The following is a 24,542-nucleotide window of genomic DNA, read 5'->3' on the forward strand; positions in this document are numbered from 1 at the left end:
GCCCTCCTCTGGACCCTCTCCATGTTGTCCACATCCGTCTTGAAGTGCATCACCCAGAACTGGACACAGTACTCCAACTGCGGCCTGACCAGTGTTGCATAGAGGGGGAGTATCACCTCCTTGGACCTGCTTGAGATGCATCTGTGGATGCATGACAAGATGTGGTTGGCCTTCCTGACCATATTATTGCTTGTAACGGTTTTAGGTCTAAATAGTGGCTGAGCCTAATATTGTTGCACAGATCAATAAGAATCCCTCACCCTCCACCACTTGCCCCATATCACTTATGCAGCAATATTGGGGATCTCCCAGATCTTCTGTTTAGGCTTGGGGGAAGAGCAGAAGCTGTGTGCCTGGTTAGGTGGCATGTATTGCCAAATCTCTGCTCTGCCTTCTTGGGACATTGGCCAATGGAGATGAACTGCCATATACAAGATAAAACATGGAAGAAAATTATGCTCTCCCTTCCCACCCTGAGCAAGGGGTGATTGTACCTTTTTGATGATCCTGAGAATTCTTCCTCTGACAACATAGCTACACTCTACAACATATTAAGGGCTCGGAGCAGAGGCTCAATTTAACTCTAATTCTTAAAATTATGTCACACAAAAAGTTGAAAAGATACCACACTGACAATCTTTTTATAGGTAGAAAAGTATATCAGTTTATCCATCTTTTTCTTTATATAGTAGTATGAGTTCCATAAAAATCAAATGCTGCCGTAAAGTTCAAACTTCATATCCTATTCTTCATGTGGCATGGTTGCTAATTGTGTGTGCTACACAACTCTTCATTAAGAACTAGCATTAGTAGCATGAAACCCATGGACTATCATAGTCTTCACTTACAGAATTCCATATCCCTTGAACCTTCTTTCACTGCTATTTAACATTTGGGGTGAAATTCTGGCTGTCTTGTATTCAGCTTTGCCACTGATCATTAAGCTAGAATTCCACCCCTAGATTAAACTTCTAGGCAGATGCTATTCCAACTATTATGTGTCTAAGTGGACTTAAGCATCTAGGTGAAATTCTATTCCAAGCTATTCAAGTTTTGAAATCCCATTGATGCATCCACTGTTGTAACATGCTGTCATCTTACCCTTAAGACTGAGTCACAAAAAAGCAGTGAGGAGGAGGAGCCACACACTTTTTGCATTTGCATTTTTTAGGGACTCAAGCAGAGTGGAAAAGAATTTCACAGAGGCGCCATCTACATGTTACTCTTAAGACATGATTAATAGGGCTGTGCAAAGCCTCAGTTGCTGATTCGATCTGGCGGAGATTCAGCCTGATTCAACAGCCAAATCTCCAAATCTAAATGGAATCAGGAAACTCTTTAATCTCTCTGAATCAAAATGGAACCCTCCAAATCAATTCAGAGAAACTTGATGATTTGGACATAGGCACAGCTTTAAAAGTTTTTTCTACAGACCTCAAGGTACCAGGCAGCTTGTGAACACTGAGATGGTGGGGCAGATGGAGTGTCCCATGGGAGCACAGGGGAGGGGAGGGGGGAGTCCTCAGCATACTTGGCAGCAGACCCAGAAGTGGACCAGAAGTGGGCCCCGACCGTGCTCCTGTGGGACGCTCCATCCACCCTACCATATCAGCGTTCACAAGTCGTGCCTGGTACCTCAAGGCATGTAGCCTGAGCCCTCTTTCAGTCAGGTGAGTCCCTCATTAGCTTCCCCTTGATACTTACAGACAGCCTCTCAGGGTGCTTGTCCTCTTGAAGGAGCAGGCACATCCTAGTGCCCTGCAACAAGGGTGAAAGCTGGTGGCATGAAGGTAGCTGTGGTAGTTGGTAGGTTTCAAATACAATGTGGTGGTAATGTAGCTACTGCAAACTTTTGCTGTAGTGTCTAGGAAATGTATCTCCTATGTGGAGTTTTCCAGAGTTATTTTGATGGAGGAATGGAAGTAGTTAAAGTCTTGGTGAAATTTCTCTAGAGATTCTTTCCCATGTGTACATATTATAAAAATATCATTGATGTATCTATGGTATACCAGGGGGATGAGAAGGCAGCTGCAGAGGAAATGAACTTAAAGGTTTGTCAGATACATTGGCATGGGGGGGAGGAGGGAAATACATATGTGTGCCCATGGCAGTGTCATTTCTTTGTAGATATAGGGAGTCCCCAAATCTGGAATAGTTATATGTGAAGACAAATAGGGAGATAGTGGAAACAAGAGCAGTTTTCTTGTCTTTATGGTTTTTAATCTGTCCTCATGAGGGATGTTGACGTACAGAGGCATGACATCCATGGTATACAATATGATGTTTGCTAGAAGCTTGCCAATGGTATAAGACCACATAATGCAACAACTCTGCCTAGGCAAATAATATATACATTTCAGGTTTATAAGGCATTTAATTTAAAAAGTACTCTTTCATGTATTTTATTGTGTCACTGGATTTTTATGGCCTTTTATAATATCTAAATGTAACTATAGTGTTACATCCTTAAATTGCACTTATGTGGAGCATATGAAAGTAATTACAAATTATAAAGTCATAGTGGACAGTTCATTATATGTATCAGTGTGAATACTAGTTATATATGTAATGTGATGAAAACTTTGCAGCAGTTGTGCAGGAACATCATTGTATCCATTTCCAAATATTTTTTCTTTCTAATGCATTGTTGATTACTTTCTGCCAGCTACAAAGTCACTCAGCTGTTTAATTCATTCATAGCATCCAAGACAGCTACACGTTATGTTGGCCAATTTATATATTTTTTTATTTGTGATAGTGGTTTGAAAATAGTAATGGAAATGTGTAACGGTGGAATATGAAACTATAAGTTAGCTTCCAGAAAATGCTCCTCAAGAAAATTTAGATTTGACATATAAAACACTGCTGTTGTATGTATGGAAGAAATCGCATTTTTAAATTAAACCCTTTGAAAATTAATTTGAATGTACCATATACCTTTACATAAAATATAAAGGAAATCAGGGGAAAAAAATCAGAATTATTATATGCTGTGTTGTACTATAAGCAGATATTTTGGGTGTAATAATAACCTGAAATAAGTTTCAGGAAGAAACTTACAATACTTGGATTCAGTTTTCCAAGTTTATATGTAATAGTCTGTACTACAGTTATATGAACAAAACTTCAAATAAGTTTGATGTTAAGGTCAACTGGAAGTTAAAGGATATACATATAGTCTGTTATCTGGCTACCACTTACCTTTAATGGCAGCTGAAGTAGTTTTTGGTGGGTAGTTTTTGTGTCTACATAAGATGTTTTACTGAACATTAAACTAATCTAATACACAGGAAAGCATCACCGTCTACACATGCACAGCAATTACTGCACAGTAGATGAGTCTAATGTGCTATTTTCTGGTACTTGTAGATACAGGTACTAGAAATTGGCACAATAAACTAATGCGCTGAAGCACATGTGTAGAGGCTGATGGGGAGCAAATTGCTCCTGGTAAGCCTAGGCAGTAGGGGCTACAGGAGCTCAAGAGCTATCCTGGCTTGGTGGGACCGGTCCTGATCCCCAAGTGGCCGGGAGAGATTTCCTGGCAGCTGGGCAGCTGCCTCCGTCTCCAGAGGTGGATTAAGAGTTATTTAGGCCTTGAGCAAACACAGAATTGGAGGCCCCCTTTAGAGATGCAGAGATATATTGGTCACAAAGCAGACCGGTACTGATAAAAGGAAAATTAACATTATTGGCTATTGGCTTTTTTTTTGGTGGATGTAGCCAAAAATGTCACAGATGAATCCCGCATGCATGTATGCAGGCACCATGCACACAGCTGGGAATGTAGCTGGGAAGCCTGGAGAGCAGTATTCTTCTGGTAAGTTGGGGAGTGGGAGGAGAAGATGCGTGGGGAAGGGAAGGGGCATGAGTGGGGCCAATTGATGCCCCCACAGTGAGGGAGTGCGGAAAGGGCAGGGGCAGGGGCAGGGGCAGGCGCTGCCTAGCCAGGGTGGTGAATGCAAAATTGGGGCCAAGGCAGGATGGAGCTGTGGGGGGCCATCTGGGAGGGCTGGAGGATGGAGAGGTGGGGTCAGTTCCACAGTGCTGCATGTATTCCCATGCAGCGGCAGCGGCACTGGGATGGGTGGCTATGGGGAAATATTTTCAGTCAGTAAGAAAACATACCTTTGTATAGGGACCAAATACAAATTAATGTATCACTTATTCAGCATTTCATACCAAACCATTTTACATTGGAAGAACATACCACATTGCTGAAGCATATTAAACTTAATAATACACTGCTTAAATTTCAGTTGAATGCCACATCACATTAGTCACTTAGAAATAGCCATTCCTCAATCTAGCTACTGTATTTCCATGCAGATATGCATTTCTGTCTAAGATTACCTTACATAAATCCACAAGATGTGCTAATTTTCATTTGGATTTGCATAGTACTTCTAGCTTATGTATTGACATACAATTTATAAATAGAAAGACCTCACTGAAATGATGGAGGTATTTTAATACATAATAGAGGACTGTGTGTGTGCCTAACTCCATTTTATTGCTTAAGATGTGGAATCAGCTTCAAACTAACACACCAGGTTTTTATTTTTTCTCCATTAATCTGGCAATATACCCCTGCTGGAAATATCACTATTGCTCCTTAGGTCTATCGTGTTGTTTAACTGTTGCTGATTAACTCTGACACTGTTGTGTTTTTCATTGTATTAACCTTTCCTTCCATGCATTAGTATGATAAAACATCAGTTCTTTAAACTAAGCTCCCAAGTCTATTGGAGTAGGCCTCATGAACCAGTGGTAGCGTTTCTTTTTACTTCTGTGGGCTATATATCTCATTCCCTAGTCAACTTGATTTGTGAATGATTTAGAGGTGATATCGACACTCTAGCAGGAAGCATTTGTGGCACTAAATGTATGGCCTCTTCCAGCTAGGAGGAAAGTGTTTCTCTGTTGGGAGCCTTTTCTCCTGTCTTCTTGCCAGGGATATGCCTAAAGAAGACAGCATCTCTAATGGCATGTCAGAGGGGTGTTTTCATCTGGGTGTGATAAAAAGGATATTTGAGAATGAGGGAGTCCTTAGTGAAGACAGAAGCTAAAACCTCAAACTCTCCAACTCCATGGGTTCCTAGCTTCTGACTGGAATTGTCTCTGATTTCAGGTGCTCCGTTTTCCATATTTTCAGTTACTGTTTTGTGAAACTTTTGTTTTATATGGCTTTTTCCTTGTTGCTAAAATACAACTGTGTCCACGTTTTCTTTATTTTGCATGTCTATTTTATCTCTTTAGAAATCTGTTGAATCCTTACTTATTTTTCATGAATGGATACCATCCTGTCTTATCTATGACCATGGGCAACTGGTGCCACCTGAGTCAGGGGCGGCATGTGCCCCTCCCAATGGCCAGTCAGAGACCGGGGGGGAGGAGGAGGTCCCTGTGGCCGATCTCGCCAACCAGGAAATGCAAGCGGTGCTACTGGAAGCAGCCATGGTGCTCCTAGAAGTGCCAGCAGCACTTCACTTGGCACCCCGACTCCCTGGCTGGTGCTTGCAGGGGAGGCACCGGCACTCCCCCCTGCCCCCACTTCCCGTTGCCTAAGCAGGGAGCGTTGGCAGGGTACACCAGCACTTTCGGGGGGTGCATGTGCATCCCTGTGCACCCCCTACGCGTCACCACTGGCCATGACCTGTGTTCTGTATTTTGATTTCATAAATCTGTCTTGAAAATTACAAGAGGATGAGCCAAATTTATAGTTAATTTCTAATACATTTAAGCTTGAATAAAAAACAAATACAGAAAATACAAATACAGAATGCTTGTAGTAGTATTGTAGCAAGCTACATAAAAATATAACAGTATGCTAAGAAACTGGTCACATTGGGGCTGAGGGTTTCAGAAAAGGAAATTAATAGGGAAATTGCATAGCACACTTGTAGCTTTTGGTTCACTGAGTGCCTTGTTATATTTCACAGTTCCATTCCTCATTTTAGTAAATATCACTGTTGTTGAGCATGAAGCTGTTAAGTTCTTACCTTCCATTCTGAAGCTCCCTTCATGAAAGCCTAACATTCTTATACCATTACTTCATCTGTTTCAAGTTCTCTGATAGCCAACCAAACTGCTATCCAGGGTACCCTATAAAAGTAAAGGGTCTAACATTTCCTAATGGCCTGCCTAGGTTGAGCAGCGTTTATATCATGATGGTTTCCATTTCCATTTAATGCAATAACTTACTCTTCTGATTGAGAGGGAGACACTGGGGAGTGCTGGAAAGATTGCAAAGCAAACTAGAAAGGTTGAAAGTAAATGATTGTGTCTCAACAGGTAGTTTCATCAATAGCAACAGTACTGTGCAAAAGAGATGCCTTTAGTACAACAAGAACTAGTGAAAACAAGGTCACAGATCATTTCATAATATGTTGAAAGATAAAGGAAAGTAACACCAAGCACATAGAGTTTGTTCTTTGTGGAAAAAATCTGACAATAAAAATATTGGTTTTCTTATCTTTGCTTTCTAAATACTATTGCAAAAAATCTTTGATATGATTTGGAAATAGTTGTATGTAAGGATTTAAGTTACTGACAGTCCAAATTCTATTCCAGAGGTTTAGCCTTAAGGAATTTTCAGTATGGCAAAAATGATCATGATGCAATTGATTATTTTGCAAAATGATGTTTCCTGCTTGCTTGTAAGCTAATTTACACCTGCACACAGGTGTATAATTTTAGTACGTGTAGATCTGCATGTGAAGTTGAAGAGTCTAATTTATGGTGTATCAAACCCTTCTGAAGCATCTCAGCTCCAGTTACTGGGAACTTTATCTCATTAAATAGGATGCATCTCCAAATGTAACTTTACAATAGGCCTTGACTAAAGAGTAGTGCTAAGAGCCCTAAGAATAGAGGGAGAATAAATGGGTGAGATGATTCTTTTCTGTGCTTGGGTTAGAATGAAATTAGCTCTTTCTTTTGGAGCATTTTACTTCCTCCATATTTCCCTGCTGGCTCAAAGCAAGGAGTATCAATCAAGCAGCCATTTCTCTTTTTCCTGCAATGGGAGTCAGTCCAAGAAGGGAAAAGAAATAGGGCCTTATTCTCATTAAGGGAGACATTGTGTGGTTCCACTGAAGTGAATGAAATTCCTTAGTGAAAGGGAGGGTGATGAAGCTGGCCCTCAGTGAGAAACCATTGCCTGATCTTTTTGTGTAATCATTACTGAGGCTTTAATCCTGCAGAGCATATAAGTGGATGCATATAACTTTCTGATGGTTAAACGACTTAACTTTTTAAAGTTGACAACTATCAGAGAGTACACATGTATATGGAACAGAGTTGACTTAAATCCAGCACAAAATAATATACCTCTGAGGTGTATTATCTAGAGTTGGATTAGTACAAGATGGCAGACACAATGCCAAGGAGCTGTGCATGTGTATGCTCTGATGTGGCTTAACTTCAGATGACTTAGTTAAGTCACCATATTTTAAGTCGATTTGGTATGCATGTACACGCAATGTTAAGAATTTAAAAACAGCACATATATATAACTAAGCATCTTAAGAATCATTAGTCCTAACTGACTTCAGGAGGACTACTGATTCTTAAGGTGCTTATTTATACATATGTATTGTGTTTAAATTAAGACCTGAGTGGAAAGAAGAAAGAATTGCTAGAAGCCTTTGGAATTCTAATATTATAAAAGCCTAAGTCTGTCTGTCTGTAACACTTTATTTGCCCTCTGGCTGATGGAAACAGCCAATCAGAGTGCTCCAAGCATGGGGGAGTGCAGCCATGATTCTGAAGCTGCACCGAGGACCAGACAGAGGGTGGGGGAGCCAAGACCAGCAGCGCTGCAAGAGGCAGAACAGCGGCAGCATGGGGTGCTGGGTGGCGGCACTCCATCCCAGCTCCCTCTCCCCACCCCTGCATAATTCTTGATGGGCAATTGGCTAGTATAATATATATTCATATGAATATATAACATTGTTTAGGTTGATAGATGAACAGACAATAGAATTCATAATCATAGTTATAATTGTATCACATAAATAATTCTTATAAAATATTGCAAAAAATTGTAAAAATATTTATATATTCCATTATATAATATAGTATGTTTTAATGTTAAAATATAACCAAGCAAAATAAAATTAAAACCCCTTAGGAAGTTTCCTCTGAAATATTCTCAAGAGCCAGTTAATACTGCACTTGAAAAGCCCAGTAGTCAATGAAAAACTGTAGAGGTTGCAGTTACAACCTTAACTCTTACATCTTCTATGTGTATATTGAAATACGCCCCTTGCTATGGACACTGAAGCTACTAATTTATGCAAACAAACCAATTGGTTATCCATTGGTTGCATCTCATTGTGACCCAAGTTTTTGAGCTCTCTGCAGCTGTGAACAGGTGTTCATTTTTAGTGGTGAAAATGGACAGAGTTTATGTGTTGTTGAAGATAATTTCCAGTGCTAGAAATGATTCTGGGAGAGGGAACAGTACAGAAGTTTAGGCTGCAATTGCCCCTCTCCCCTGCTCTTTGCATCTTCCCAAGACTGGAGTGACTGTCCAGGGAACATATGGGAAGTAGTGGTTTTTCCAGTCCTCCCATTTCTGGAAGAACTGAACAGTGGAGCAAAGCCCCCATCCTGTTTCTTAAACTGGGGACTCTGGTCTGGAAACAGAGTGAGAAGTAGTAGACAGCTGCTCCTCCATTCAGCTTCAGGAGTGAGCAGCACTGCAACCCACCCCCCCACCTGCTTTTTAGACTTGAAACTCCAGCTTGCTCCTCTGCTTGGCTCCTGGTGGCTGGGAGCTAAGTAGAGGAGGAGCTCACAACCCCCCTCTTCTACCTGCTCCTCAGACCAGGGATCCCAGTCAAGGGAGACAGGTAGGTGGTTTGCCCTACTGCTCTAGTCCCCTCCCATACTGGTCCCACTTCATTATCCCACCTCTTTAGTCCACTCCCAGACCAGACTGGGAGGGGAATTTAACAGTATATAAACATTCACTCTTGTGAGAGAAATTCCTAGACAAGGGAGAACTTCTGGGTCTCAGACTGGAAGATATTTTCCAAGAACAGGCATGTTTCTTGTAGGAAAACACTTGTATGCTTCTTATTTCTACTAGGAGAACTGTGATTTTGCTCATAGAAATCTAACACTTAGAGGTGCACCAATGCATCAGTCCCATATTGGATCAGCACTGACATAGGGAAAATTGACAGTATCAGAAATTGGATTTTATTGCCTGATGTAGCCGATAATGTGGCTGACAAATGTCCCATGCATGTGCACAGCTGCAGCATTCACACAGCCAGGAATGCAGCCCAATGGCTTGGAGAGCAGCATCTGGCTGATAAGTCAAAAGTGGGGAAGGGGCAAGGAGGGGCAGATCAAGGTCCCTGTGGTGAGTGAGGGAGTGGGCCGGGGGCAGGCACGGCTTAGTCGGGGCAGGGTGGGTGCATGGGACAGAACCACAAGTGGTCTGTCTGTTGAAGGGTGTGCAGGGTGCAGCTCCCACCCTGTATGCTCCCTGGAAGGGCATGGGGGGGTGTTCCTAGATCTGCATGTGGGGCAGGATGTGCTGTTGCTGTGGGCTGGGGCCGGAGGCTATGCCAGGCTGTTTCCAGCAGGGGTGTTGGCCTGGGGCTGTGCTCAGGGAAGGCAGTGGTGGTGCTGGGAGAAGACTATGGGGGGGCTATGCAAATTTTGGGGTGGAGATAGCACTCCCCATTGCCCCTGCCCAGCTCTGCCACCTACCCTGAGCACAGCCTGGCCCAGCCTTCTGCTAGGAACCACCTGGTGCAGCCCTGACCCCAGCCCTCAGTGATAGCCTGCCCTGCCCCATGCGCAGATCTGGGGACACACACCAGATCAGTATCGGCTTATATGGCTCCTTAAAAATGGCCCCAAAAATGTCTGTTAGTGCACCCCTAATAACACCTATATGTGGCCTGTCTTTAATATAATGATATGCATGGTGCCTCAATAGTAATTTAATCCCATGATTAAAATCTATTTCTATTACACTATAATCATCATACATAATTTTCTATGGATGTTATGCACAGCAATGAGACAGGGCTTTCCATATTTCTTAAGAACATAGGGAGGGCCATATAATAATCCATCTAACCCTGTATCCTCACTATGACAATGGGAAATCATAGATGCCTTAGAAGAAGAGTACAGGGCATGTCTAGTATAATCCATCCTCTCTCATACCTTCCCTAGTGTCAACCATCATTGGTTTAGGAATGTCAGAGGGTAGATTCCTGACTGTTCTGTTTCATAGCTATCAATGAACCTGTCTTCCATGAATTTGTCTAAACACTTATTATGCCTGTTTATACTGTCTGCCTCTGCAGTCTCCTGTAGCAATGATGTGCTGTGTAAAAGAGTACTTCCTCAAGTTCATTTTAAATCTATTTCCTATTAACTTCAGGGAGTGCCTCCTAGTTCTTATAAGCCAAGTAACTGAAGCCTTTATCAACTTCTCTAGATTCAATGTGTATAAACTTAGTTTAGCTCTTTTACTAGTACATGCAGTGTAATAAATGGTAGTACAAAGTGCCATATGCATCTCTTAAAGTTAGGGAAGTGTGTATATTATATTGTCTAATTTAAGACACTGTGTGCATCATGTCATAAAGACTGTCCTGTTGTATAAGCATGAAGAGGCAGAGCTTAGGTGGTCTATACAGCTTTAATTTTTTTCCCTTCCCATTCTTTGTATTAAGCAAGGACATTTTGCAATCATGGTGCAGAGATTGTATTTTTAGCTGGATATTCTGTATACATTATATATGCCCCAGACATAGAAAATACAGCTAGTAATAGTTTCCGTATTTTTTAAAAACAGAAGATCCTAACAAAATTGGGATCCAAGAAAGGAAATAAATATACTGTCAAATCTGTACTTTAACCAAACCCATTAAGCAAGGGAAAAAAAATCACTTCATGTTATTATGCACCATTATATTAGGAGGTAGAAATCCTAAGTAATGACCGAAAATGTGTAAAGGATCTTACTAATCAACTTCTAATATAATATAAGGTGATATAAACCATCTATAAACCCTTATAATGTGTAAAAGGAGACATTGCACAAGAGTATTTTATTGTATTGCGAAGGATTCAGCAAAATGTCTTCCCTGGTATTGCAAGGAAAAAGTCAACAAGTGAAAAACAGAAGAAGTTAGTTGTGTTAGCTGCTTTTAGTCACTGATGGATTCTTGTGTGTTGCAGTATTTCCTTAATAGAGTTTTGGATAGTGCCAGTAATTCTGCTTGCTGCTATCTGTTCTCAGCACATATAAAGGTCCTCCACCAAAAAGTAACTTTGGACTTGATGCTCTGTTTTACTGCACCTAGAGCAATCATTTCTAACAGTGCAAAGTAAAATATAAAATGCTCCCAAAATGCAATGGTATGTGAGTGCAAGGGACAGAGGTCAACTGAGAAGCAGACTTTTTTGTTTTGATTAGATGAAAATGGAGGTGTCAGATCACCTTTCTACAAAAGTCCTGTTGAAAATTGATCCTGCAAACTGCAGAGTTGGATTTAGATTGTGGGATAATCCATTGAATGCTGTAGAACACACAGAATCATCTCTCAGTGCCTCTGAGCAGACAATATTATGGCAAAAAGAACTGGTACAAATTTGAGCCAGGGCTTTTTGCCTCAGTGCACATTCCCAGACATATACTTTGGTGTGGGGCAAATTGTGCCACTTGGGGCAAAATAACCCTGCCTGACTTCTCCCAGCCAGGGGGAACTAGAGGCTGGGGCCAGCACCTGTGCTGGCCCCAGTAGTATAAGAAGCTGTCCTGGCAAGTAGCTCAGGGCTGCTCGCTCTCAGGAGCTTCTGGGGTTGTTAGCCCCACACGGGGTTACTAGTTAGCAAGGTGGGCCTTAGGGCCCACAGTATGACTGTTACAAATAGACAGGAGTTTCTGGGGCACGGCCAATTGGTATCTGGGGATACCACCCCTTGTGCCAGCTGGACTTCTGACACAGCCCTGAGAGTTCCCTGCTCCCTCTACCCACTGCAGCAGTCTGGCAGTGGGGGCTGCAGCCTGTCTGTCACCTGAGACAGCATGTGGACCCAAGGCTGCATGCCTGCCAGAGCTGGATGGGGACTGCATGACCATTAGAGGCATTTGCACCTCTGGGCCATCTGTCAGTGGGCTGTGGCTACACAGTTGGCCTTCGTGCGGCACTGCTGCCATTTGTGCCACAGCCCAGCCATATAGGCAGCTATCGCCCAGAACATGTTCTCAGTGTGGTGCCAGCTCTGAATAAGCATCTCTACCTGGGTCCTGCCACGTGGCTCACTAATAGGAATTCTGGTGGTCCCTACTAACAAACTGCAAAATCCCTATTAAACAAAACAACTCAAAGTCACTCTTTAAAATACCCCCAAATCCATGTTCTTCCACAAGTAAAACAAAACACCACTAATACATATAATTTTTTTTTGAGAGAGAGAGAGAAAGAGATCAAATCAGTTTGGCAATGTTTTATTGATATATTTACAATTTTGAAGGAATTTCATAGACATTAGGGGCTGGAAGGGACCTTGTGAGATCAAGTCCAGTCCCCCTGCCAGAGGCAGGAAGTCTGATGATCCCAGCAAGATAAACATCCAAATGCCTTTTGAATGAGTCCAGAGTAGGTGCTGGCACCACTTCTGGGGGGAATCTGTTCCAGACCTTGGACACTAGACTGTAAAGAAGTTTTTCCTTATATTGAGTCTGAATTGGCCTTCTAGAAGTTTGTGGCTGTTAGACCTAGTTATCCCTTGGAGCTTACAAGTGCCTCCATCATCATAATAAAATAAATCCTAAATATCTAGATGTTTTTATGTTTGTTTTTGGTTTCCTTATCACATGTGGGTGTGTGATATGGTGATGTTGGGTTTGTAGGAGAGAGAGGAGTGGGGGCATGTGGGTGGATGTGGAGGGATGTGAGGGAATGGGGATCAGTGTGTGGGTAGGTGTGGGGGGACTGTGTAGGGTGGCTTCTTAGAAGAGGTGGGTCTCCTGGACATGGACTGCACTCCTGCAGGGTCCCAGCCCTGCCACCAGGGGCTACAGCACTCCCCCTAGACCCCCCCTGCAGCTCCCCCCATCTCCAGCCACCTGCTCACTGAGGCTGGAGAGGAGCAGGAGAACAACCAGGAGGCTGGAAATAAGTTGAAGACGTTCCTCTGCTTGTCTTCAACCTCCTGCTCATCTCCAACCTCCTGAGGGTGGAAATGAGCAGAAGACCAAGCAGAGGGCTGGAGATGAGCAAGGGAATGAGCAGGAGGCTGGAGATGAGCAGGGGAATATAGCCAGGTGCTCATCTCCATCCCCTGTCTCCAGGGGCTTGTCTCCAGCCCCCTTCCCCCAGCCATCACTACCCTACCTGGCCCCAGCCTCCTGACACTCAAAACAGAAAAAAAAAGAAGTTCTGCACTCACCAGCTGTATCAGTAGCTGTTGGGGCCACTGAGAAGTCATGGCAGAGCCCCCTCATGCTGTGTGGGGTGGGGGAGGCAGTGGGGACTGGCCCCAGTTGCCTGGCACCTGCGCTTCCACTGCCCCATCACACAGGTGCAGCATGGTTTAGCAGAGCACTACACAGTGTCTGGAAGCTGGGGTGGCTCCAGCTGCCACCCAGATCCTGGTGCCACTCAGCCCAAGTGGCTCCAGGTCCCAGACAGTGTGGGGAGCTGTACTGCACCTGTACCATTTATTTTTTTGAGTGACGGGAGGATGGGGCCAGGCAGGGCAACCAGCGGGGAGTTGGGAGCAGGTGGGGCAGCGATCGTGGGGCTGGGGGAGTGAACAAGGGATGAGGATGGGTGGGGGAGTGATTGGGGGAGTGAACATGGGCTGGGGCAAGGCAGGGATCCCCGCATGGCTCCCTCCCCCCTTCTCCAGTCCCCTCCACTCCCTATTTACCTGGCACAGAACCCAGGTCACAGTCACTGCAGCCTGCACTGCTACTTGGCCTGCACAGGCAGGCAGCGTGCTTCAGAACTGGGGCAGGGGCCAGCCATTGACACACTCTGGCTGGCTACTAGTGTCTCTGTGGAGGACCCGAGCCTCCAGTTGCCTCAGGACCCTGCCTTGCCCTGCTGTTTTACAGTGCATTTTTTTTGACTCCTGCATATCCAGGGCCTAATTTTGCCCCCACACTGCAAATGTGCAGTGCGGGGAACGTTTTTTTGTTCCCACATGTGCCTCTTTCAGCATCTCAAATGGGTTTGAGACACTGCAAGAGGCACATGTGCTCTCCTCTGGATGTGCCCATAAATGGGGAGAAAGGAGTATTTTTAATGGCAAATGTAGTTTAGATGACCAAATTGCCGCATACTATTGTTTATATAGCAAATATAGTGCATAACTTTATATTTTAATATTACTATTGTTGATATTGTTATTATTGTTATTATTATGATTAAGCCTTCTGCAAAAGCAACTGGGAATTTTCCAGTGATCCTTATGGGCACTGGAATATATCCTGTTCATCTGCCAAAAAGGGATTAGTATGTAGATCTCATTAGGAATTTGCACATGACTTTATTATTATATAGATAAAAGGAAGCAAATTCCTTAGAATCAAAAGAAAGTCAAAGAAAATAATATCTAAGAATCCAAGTAGGTAGAAAGTAGAAAACAGTTTTTAGAGTTTGAAATGACAGTGGTTGACTATTTTGGGTGCGTGACAAGAACATTTTTCTCCACTGCATCAAGGTGTATGTTCAACATGCAAGAAACAAAAGACCCGGGAATATTGTAAATAGTGTTTGTAGTAAAGGATGTGAGGAAGTTTTGAAACAATTAGTGTAAGTTGAACACAGTATTTGAATAAAAAATGTAATTATGTTAAAATCATTCTAATTTCATTAAAAGTATCTGGGAATTATTGTGTTTACTTAATTCTTTTGTAGAACTCAAAAGTAAGAGAGAAGGAAATAAAGAAATATTTTTCACTGGGAAGATATTTTATAGGCATCCTTTAATTGGCAATAGCTTATTTATACTTCAGAAGCCTCTGCATTATAAATAACAAAGGCATTGCATGAATTTAAAAAAAGAAAAAGAACACACAGCACAGTTAACCAAACAACAAGCAGAACCAGAACATTCAGAACCATTTACCTGTTATTTCCCTGTGTCTTAACCATTAATGTTATGACAGACCTAATCCATGAAATCAGTGCCAGTATAAAGAATGCATAAATAGTTTATTGGCCATCAGAACAACACTTTATGAAGCAGTCAGCTTCAGAGTAAGCCTGTTACCAACTAAATCCATAACACATATTTAAAAATATATTATTACTATGTTGAGAGCCAGCCTTACCACAAGACTATGTATTGTTCCATCTTAAAGAGTGTTTGGAATATATTGTGAGCACATATCAAAGATTAAACCAATCAATGGCCTGGAACATTTGTTTTATTTTAAATTTTGTTTTGCTTAAACCATTTTGATATGTGATTTTAAGAATATGATTAGGTGTCACTTTTAAAATCTGACTTGTGAGGTATTTGTATCTGGTAATAAATCATTTATCTATATCATATTCACAAGTTGACTTTGTCACCAGTTATTGTAGCCATTAGAATTAACAGAGATATGCATACGATTCTTAGACATATGAAGGAACAAAACAAGAAAGTGGCCAACCTGAAGCACAATCAACAACTGGAAAAGAAGAAGAATGCGCAGTTGCTGGAAGAAGTCCGTAGGCGAGAGGACAATATGACAGACAACTCTCAGCATTTGCAGGTGAGTTGATTTATTGATTATAATTTAAAATGATCAGGGAGCATATTTTTTTGTCTATAGTTTTCAAAATACATGAATGGTTTGATCCTACAAAGAGTTTTGACCCCTTTTTTCTCCTGCCAGAATATGAACCCAGAGCTTTGATTAAATCCAACTAATGACTAAATAATTTTGAGGAAGGTTGAGTGGAATATATTCCACAGTGGGATTTCAGTTTACTTTGGTTTAAAGCAAAAAGTCTGTTTTGGCTTTATTTTCTGACTTATGTCAAAATAATAGACTATAACTTCTGTATTCTATTTGTGTGTGCAAGATGGAGAATTTAGCATTGCTTTGTGGCCCTGTGTTGGCTAAATAGTTGTTAAATATATTAGATTTAACTACAAGATAATTGAGAAGCTCTTGCATTGAAATGGAAGGACCAATAAAAAGGTCATTTCAAAACTTTTCCAGAGTATTTGGTCTATTGGAACGTTCATGTTTCTTTTATTTCATTGTATTATGTATCCATCAATTAATAGCAAAGTGATAACCTGGCTGAGTTGAAGAAATAAATTGTGCCTTTGTGTTGTAACTCTTCTCTATCACTCGCATGCACTCAAGTATTTGCCTATGAAGGACTAAGTATGAAAATGTTAATAAAGAATAATTCAATTTCTGTTTATTCTTTTGATAAAATATGCATTTTTAAACAATTATTATTAGATTAACTGAGGCAGAAATAAATCATCAGCTATAATGTATTCATTTTTTAATATTAAAACAAAATCACTTAAAAAAGGGCTGTATACATGATAGTTATTGGGCATGTCTACATGAGATGCTATGTCACCATAGCAATGCACTATAGTGACGTCATGCCGATGGGCACAAACGTGATGCTGTTGCTCCCTTGCTATAGTGCATTGCTATGGTGATGTAGAGGCTAAAAATCACCATGTGCCATTAGCATGGGGCCCTACAGGCTGTTACTGAACCATTACTTAGTATTTCCAAAAGAAAGTACTAAAAGATGGCACAGTAATAATGGCATTGTAGGGGCATGTGTAAACGTGTCCATTGTTATTAAGGATTTAAAAGGTGGAGTATTTTTATTTTGCATTTGTTTATAAACTTGGGAGGGTTTTTTTTCTGTAACAATATATACAGTAAAAGCATTCGTGGCATATAATAGGTAAATAAGGAATAACTCTGAGATAAATATTCAGAGAAACTGGACAACAATTTTCTAAATGTAAGTTGCTTTGTCTTTCTCTAACATGGAGGTCTTAGTTATATACAGACCAAAGAGAAATGAAAAGTTTAGACAAAACTCTAAAAGACTATCTTTCATTGGCTTGCTTTCTGGGGAGATCATTGAAGTCACATTAACCCCCAGATGGGCTGACCTTTGGTTTCTTTATTAACTAGTGAATTAACTTGTGATTTCAGTGGAAGTTGTAGGTTCTCAACACCTCAAATGAAATGCTCAGTATTTTTTTAAGATGTAACCTAATATAAAGACAGTGATACTAAACCTCTACTTATAAACTTGAGCACCAACATTGCAGAGCACCTTGGTTCATATGGGAGATTAATGCATCAGTGTATAGTTAGATTCTGAATAGCCAAAATACACTCCTGTGAGGTCCTGGTTGCAAGGGGCTTCCTTGCCCTTTTCATCAGCTGCAGTCCTTGCTTTTCGAGAGTGAGTGCACTCCTTTTCTTATTCAGGGACCTGGCCCTGCTTACACCTGTTCAGTAAATTGAGTTGGTTGCAAAGGCCTTTGTGTTTTACAAAACCCCACAGAGTGTAGAGGTAGGCCCACAACCTCTCTCTCCTAGTGTTTGGGACAGAGAACAGTGGATTGTTTCCTGTGAAATGAGACAGCTCCTTACTAACACACAATTTAACCCATGAGTAGGACAACCAGTCAATCCCGCTGTCCTATCTTGTTTCTCTGAATTCCAGAGGCTGTTTTGAATTATTTCACTTGTACTCATCACATGGATGACTGGTAACCTCTGCTCTCATTCTATGCTCTGACTTCTTTTCCTCTGTTCCTGGTTGTTGTCAGTTGTGCTTGTGCTAGATATGTTGTGCTATTGCTTTTGGTAAATAAGGGTGGCTCTTATTTAATAGATTAGGAGGGAAACTAGCCAGCATAATTCATTTTATTTTAAGTGGTAAATTTGACAGAGAAGTATTCAGGCAAATGTAAAGTGCCTCTTTGAGTTTGCCACCAAATCAGCCATGCTTGTTCCTCTGAATGGTGTGGCATGGGTGAGGAGTTGTGACTGTGTTGCAGCAGTTGGCTTAGCAGCTCTGTGGCCAAAGGTTTTGAAGAAGATAAGTAGTGGGGATAAGTTGGGGCAGGAGGGAAAGTTCAATAGTGGTGGTGCTGGTCAAAGAGGCAACATGGTAGGGACACAGAAAGTTAGTTTGATTCAGCTTCCCCTGGCACACCTCCTGTGAAACCCCAGAAAGAGTCTGAGCTGCTTATTTTGCTGACTTACCTGAAAGGAAGAAAGTTGGAAATCCATTCCTTCTAATTCACTCCACCAGGTGAATCCTCCCTAGTTCACATTGACCAGGTTGCTGCTACCTACTACATGGCTGGTTTAATTCTTTTGTACTGAATTCATAAAATTAAAGCAGATCAGATAGTGAAACTATCTGGTTCTTTCCAGTTCCCTTTGGGTGGTCAGGGGATTAGCTACGTAGAAAGTAAACTACAAAGTAATTCATTTGGGGAAAACACACCCTAATATTTCTACAATTGGGTGAAATATCTTCTTGTCTAACCGGATGGACAAAACTGCTGCTGATATGAATTTATTTTCATATTGGAATAATATTTATACCCCCAAGTACCTCACTACTGATGTTTAGCTGTAACTGCACCTACAAGTTAGTTGTAATGTTGTTAAGCAAGAGCATATTGTTATGATCTAGTATCTGATATCTGTAGTCAGGTGGTAAAAATGAAACCAATTAATAACTTTGGATGTCAAAGGACACTTCCTGCATGAAAGCACTTTGGAAAAAAAACAACTCCAGAGCCATCAAAGTGGCTGGGTTAAAGGGCAAGAATTCAAAGGTAGGTAAGTGAAGAATAAAGAACTCAGAGGCATCCGTTGTGTCACATGCAAAAGGATTCTTTGAACTCTGAAATGAAAATGGTTACTTTTATTTAAAGCAAATAGATGACTATACCTAGAATACTGGCACAAGGTCAGTTGTGGTTATGATGAAGTTTTGTGGCCTTTGACTGATGGTGATGTTGAGTTCAACCTTTAGCACCTGGTCTTATCAAATAACTTTATTTGGCATAAAACATTTCTGTGGAGCTGCATACACAGGATCTGGCTACAGTGATGGAACCCAGTTGCTTTCTGTAGGCTTCTAAGCTCCTGACTGCTTTTGTGAGCCTACTAGTATTAAACTATGTTCTGCTTTTGTTTTCTGCCTATTAAAAAAAACAACCTGTTCCAGGTATGTTAGACTATAATATGAGAATTTGTACCATTCGTTTTCTCTTGCAATAAGCAATTAATCCATTGCAGCTATCTAAATCTTCATGACCAATGAGAAGGCATGATAATACTTTATATCTGTAACAGGGGGTGCTTCCCAGGGCCAATTTTGCTTTTGGCCCACCCGCCTGTTTCTGGGCAAACTGCCCACATTTTCATCTGCCATGCCTTGATGTTAATTAATTAATAGTTGTTAATTAAGCAGGAGGCTGCCCATTTCTTGCCCCAATGCCAGCGGGCACTATCTGCAGCTCCGTTCCTCCCCTACACTGCAGCCCAAGCCTCGCAGATGGTATTTATAAATCCTCTCTATGTTGGGGTCTTGGCTGCTGTGGGCTTACCTCTTCTCTCTCTAGCTAGACCTGTCAGTCAAAAACCCATTAATCACGGCTTGACTCCCAGGCTCTAGCTCTCAAAGACTCATTGAGGCTCCAGCACCCTCTATGGCGCTGAGGTCTGTTCACTCCCAAGTACGGCACCCCCTCTTGCGCTGGGGTCTGCTCACCCCTGAATGTTGCACCTCCTTTGGCATTGGTGTCCTCCCACCCCTGAATACTGCGCCCTCTCTGGTGCTGGGGTCCCCACACTGAAGTGGGTCCTTAAATGCCTCCTCCTCCCCAAATAGCTTCAGCCGGATCCTCCGGGTATGAACATCCAATGCAAAACAGGCTTCTATGGCCATAGAATGGAAGAAGGATAATAAAGAAATAAGACAGACAACATGCCTGCTTACTTTAGGTGGTCATGCTTCTGGCTCACAAAGGAGCATATTCTTCCAGCAGAGACTACAGCTGTAGCACCACAGTCATTGGGAGTCCCCCTCTCTGCTGTCCCTCTAGCCTTCTCCACTCACCATTTGTAGGATCCTGGCTTTCCTCTTCCTGTCACCTGGCCGGCTGGCAGGGCTTGAGATTTAACCCCTACTTGACCGGCCGGCTGTGATTGGAAGGTTCTAGATTTAAAGGGACCACCCTGTCTCTTAGTGACAGGGCTAGGGTTCCCTGTTACAATATCAATAGATAGAATCTGAAAATGTGTAGTGTCTATTTAAGTCTGCATAACCAGATAACTTAAAGCTTGCTCCCGCTTTCTATTAAAAAAGATATTTGTCAATATTTTACAAAAGGTGAATAAATGATTAATCAATTTTTCAGTAAGCAGTTAATCAATGTTTCATAGTGTTATGGAGTCCCATAAGTTGTTTCTTTCCTTGCCTTTTAATCATAAGTTTAGAACCATCTACTGTATTACACTGTCTATAGATACTTAACATATCTAGTAGTCATGTATTAAACTTACATTCATAGAACTTTAATGTTGAATATAACCTAAAATCTTTATCAGACAAAGTAAAACATTTCTGAAAATTGATAAAATGAGTTGTAAGGTATGGCCCAAGTTCAGTTGGGCACTGGACAGATCCACTTTCTTCCAGCCAGGTCCCCTTTGTTTAGGATGAAAGGGTGTTAGGAGGAAGGTGGTAGGGGATGTACTGTGGCTGTATATTGCTCACTTGGGGATTCTCGTGGGAGGATTCCAGGAAACCAGTTAAATTGGTTACCAGCAGCTTTGCACAGCTGAAGTAGGGGCTGATTTTCTTTTTTTTAAGTCTGCATATTTGATGGGCTTCAAGAAACTCTAAAGTCAGTTAACTTCTGTAAAACCTGACATTACGTGAATGTACGTTTCTCTCTGAAACTTCGAAAGCTCTTGATGTCTTGTACATGTGAACTGCCTTCATTAAAGGTGAGACTCCTTCAAAACTGATTAAGATCGTTTGGTATCTTCCTTTGGGAGAAGCTCTAATTCTTAGTGACCATGCCTCAGAAGATTTTAGAACCTCTCTTTGGGATGTGCTTTGTGATGCCCATGTTTGTCTGTTTATGAAGTTCACTCCAAGCTCCTACAGGAAAAGCTCCCACAGGCTGTAATTGAGACTGATGCTTCAGGCGTGTCTTTGGGGGCTTATTTGGATTGTGCTAAAATCAGAAACATGAGGGGGTCAGACTTCATATTAATGTCTTGGGAAATGTGCAGTTTTCAGAGTTTTTCTTCCACAAATCCAGGGCAGATCTGTGCAAATCCAGGTAGACATATATTACGGCAAAAGTCAGGGAAGGATGACTGACCCTTGACTGCATTGTCAAGAAGCTATATGATTTTGAGAATTGTGTATCTGGTATGCTGCCACTTTCCTGGCATTTCATCTGCCTCACAAAGACAATGTATCTGTAGAAAATATAAGCAAAAAAGCTTGTTATCTTAAAAAAGATGCAGTTCTTCAGTCTTCAAGCACTTTTACATGTGCTCCAGGGGTGGGAGGGTTGGTGCTTTAATTAAAGTAGACCCAAGAGCTGCTTTAATTAAAGCAGCACCACATCTTCTGTATCAGCATCCCCATACTTAATAATGGCAGCAGGGGCACTTGAACTAAAGTTTGTTCGATGCTTGTTCATTCGATGCTCCACTAGGCTCAATTAATTGAATCTGCCCTAATGTGCTGGAATTCTGACACCAGTCCACAGTAACACCCATTACTGCCAGCGTCTCATGTAGACATGGCGAGGAAGAAGTAAAGCCATTACCTGAACTGGTGGGCAGGTTGGCGGGGCTCAGGTAAGCTACTGGTCCCTGTGCGTGTGATGAAGATAATATAAATCTAGTACTTTCAGCCTGAAACACTTTCTCATACTCACTTTACAGCTTCCTTGCTCCTATTTTTGGGCTAGCAAAGATCCAGGGTTTTTAATTTGCTGTGGCATTGTTCTTGTGGCCTTTCCGAGACTGGGGAACAATTTTCAAGTTACCTCCAGCGTCATTATACACAGTGGATTTTTTCTTTTCTCCTGCAGCAGGTTAGGATAGTTTAAGAAGTAAGAGTTAAGCTGTTGAAATTTTGCAGATGGCAAATTTCCAGTGCAGGTGCTTCTTTCACAAAGGCTTCTGTTTCCTGATAAAGTGCGAGTAGAAGTGGATTTAGGGGAAGATAGTGTCTAAAGAACAAAGATCAGGATCCTGAAATCTGCTAGAGCATCCTCTTAGCCCTCATACAAGGGAAGGGCCGTATGGTCTCAGCAATGGGCTAAAGACATATTGTAAAGGAATGAGGGCTGATGGTAACCCTTCACCCAGGTATAAATAATTAAGAAAGGATTGATGACCTGTGCTGAACAAGCTATTGTTGGATAGTACCCAGACTGAGTTGAAGTCGTGGTCTAATTAAACCACTGTTCTTGTCCGTCTTCCTGAGAGTCTGGGGCAATGTGCACAGCAGCAATGACCATTACTTTTTAGAGAGGTATGATCTCATTTCCAAAAATGCATAGAGCCCTAGGAAAGTGAGATTGAATCTATTGATCCATCTGTGTGAAGGACTGCAGCTGCTACTGTAAGTGAGTACTTCCTTTTTCAGTCTTGGGGTAAAAGCCATTGCGATTCCTGGTTTATTACAGTATCATTAATTTAGAGTTTTATTATATGCGTATGATTTATGATGGATATAGGATCAACACCTGGCTATTACTACACAGCTTTTCTAATAATGTCACTAAGCTTGCAGAGGAGAAAAAGTTGTCCTCATAACATGAAGATTAATATCTTTTATAATTAAGACAAAAATCATTATCAAAACAGGTAGAGATATCACAAGGGATTATACCTGTTTTTTTTCCACGTGCAGTACCCTTATAGCCTATTTGATTTGAGCATTCCTGCCCCTCCCCTGAAGCTCTCAAAAATATTTGTTTCAATATTGGCTTTCTGCAAGTTTCCACAGAACTTCTCAAATTCATGTTTTCTGGTGAGATGTCTAATCTGTCAGGTTCCAAAAATCTCAGCTATTTATCTTCCTGTAATTGTCTTCCATCTCCTTTATTACAGAGCTGGCTTTCATTCTATACCATTTGGATGTCAAAATAATTTGCCAGCATGTGTTCTGACTTGTTAATTTCAGCAGAATGATTTGCTTGCTAACAAAAATTATGTTTCCAATTTTTTTCATTAAGAACAGAATTCAGTTTGCAAAGCAGTAGCCAGTCATGGATGCAAAAATCTTTTTTCCTTTTTATGTAGGTATATTTTTCTTTATCAAACTTATGTTTGATATGTTTTAATAGTGTTACCTATTGGCAATCAGATTAATGCATGCTACTGAGATTTGTGTACTGAGAACTAGGAAAAATATTCTTTACTCAATGTACTCCCAGTTACCACTTATCACTGACATTTCAAGTAAACTTACATTTCAGGTAAATAAGACTATTATCCAAAGGATAAGCAGTTGCTTTTGTAACCTCTCTGTCCCCTCAAAGGAGGAGGAAGAAATGAAAAGGGGAGGGAAAGAGTTTAAGAAAACTGGCTAAAAATTGACAATAAAATATTCCTCTGATCATATGTGCTTACAAAACCATATAAAGTAAAACAATGTTAGGCAGAAATAAAGTCATAACATCAAGTCTTCGTAAAACCAGTTGTCTAATAACTAAAATATCATGGTGTTATTGAAGGAACTGCTCACAGCCATTACCCTACTGCAGTATGAATGATGTGCACCTCCTTTGAAGCACAAACCACCAACAATCTCCAGTCTCAGTGATGTGTCTGGAAAGCAAACTTCTGAAAATAAATACTTATGGAAAACTCTAAAATACCCATGGACCACACAAACTTTATGGTGACTACAATAATTAGAAAAGATGATCCTCATATGCTTCTACCACAATATAAAACAATGGAAATATGTATGTAATTGTACACCACTGGTTCCACCATTGGTTCTTATTGAAATAACTTCCAAAGGAAACACTTATTCTTTTTTTTGTGATCATATTTCTCATAAATGTGAAATTCCCATTATAAATTTGAACTAAAACATGTACAATCATATTTGTATTATGCAACACAATGACCACTTCTACACAAGATGCTGACTGCACAGTCATTTAATACTTGCGTACACAAGTACCAAATGACTGCACAGTAACCGGTGTTACTGCACAGTAGTGTCCCCGAACAGCTTTCTGATGATGCTACTGTGCAGTAGCATTTTGTCAGGCTTTGTGCTATGTGATGCTACTGCACAGTAGTAATGAGTGGCTACACAGTAGTAACAAGCTGTGGCAGAGAGGGATCATAATTGACTCCAGGATGAATATGAGTTGCCAATGCAATGAAGCAATAGGCAGAGCCAACTGCACCCTGTCCTGCATCAACGGGGGCCTCACTAACAGGTCCAGAGAGGTCTTGCTCCCCCTCTATATGGCACTGGTCAGGC

At 41.3% G+C, this 24,542-nt stretch overlaps 1 protein-coding gene across 2 annotated transcripts in view; it reads left to right on the plus strand.

Annotated features, from left to right (window-relative positions):
* The window catches only part of ERC2 (ELKS/RAB6-interacting/CAST family member 2), a 951,034-nt gene that overhangs the window by 572,703 nt on the left and 353,789 nt on the right, over positions 1 to 24,542 (plus strand). For both annotated transcript variants that reach the window (XM_019536909.1, XM_019536910.1), the window contains exon 14: positions 15,619 to 15,754. In XM_019536909.1, the coding sequence (XP_019392454.1) occupies positions 15,619 to 15,754 (136 nt within the window). The remainder of the gene's footprint in view (positions 1 to 15,618; positions 15,755 to 24,542) is intronic.

Source organism: Crocodylus porosus, unplaced genomic scaffold (genome assembly GCF_001723895.1).
Source record: "Crocodylus porosus isolate Cpor-Errol unplaced genomic scaffold, CroPor_comp1, whole genome shotgun sequence".
Taxonomy (NCBI): domain Eukaryota; kingdom Metazoa; phylum Chordata; order Crocodylia; family Crocodylidae; genus Crocodylus; species Crocodylus porosus.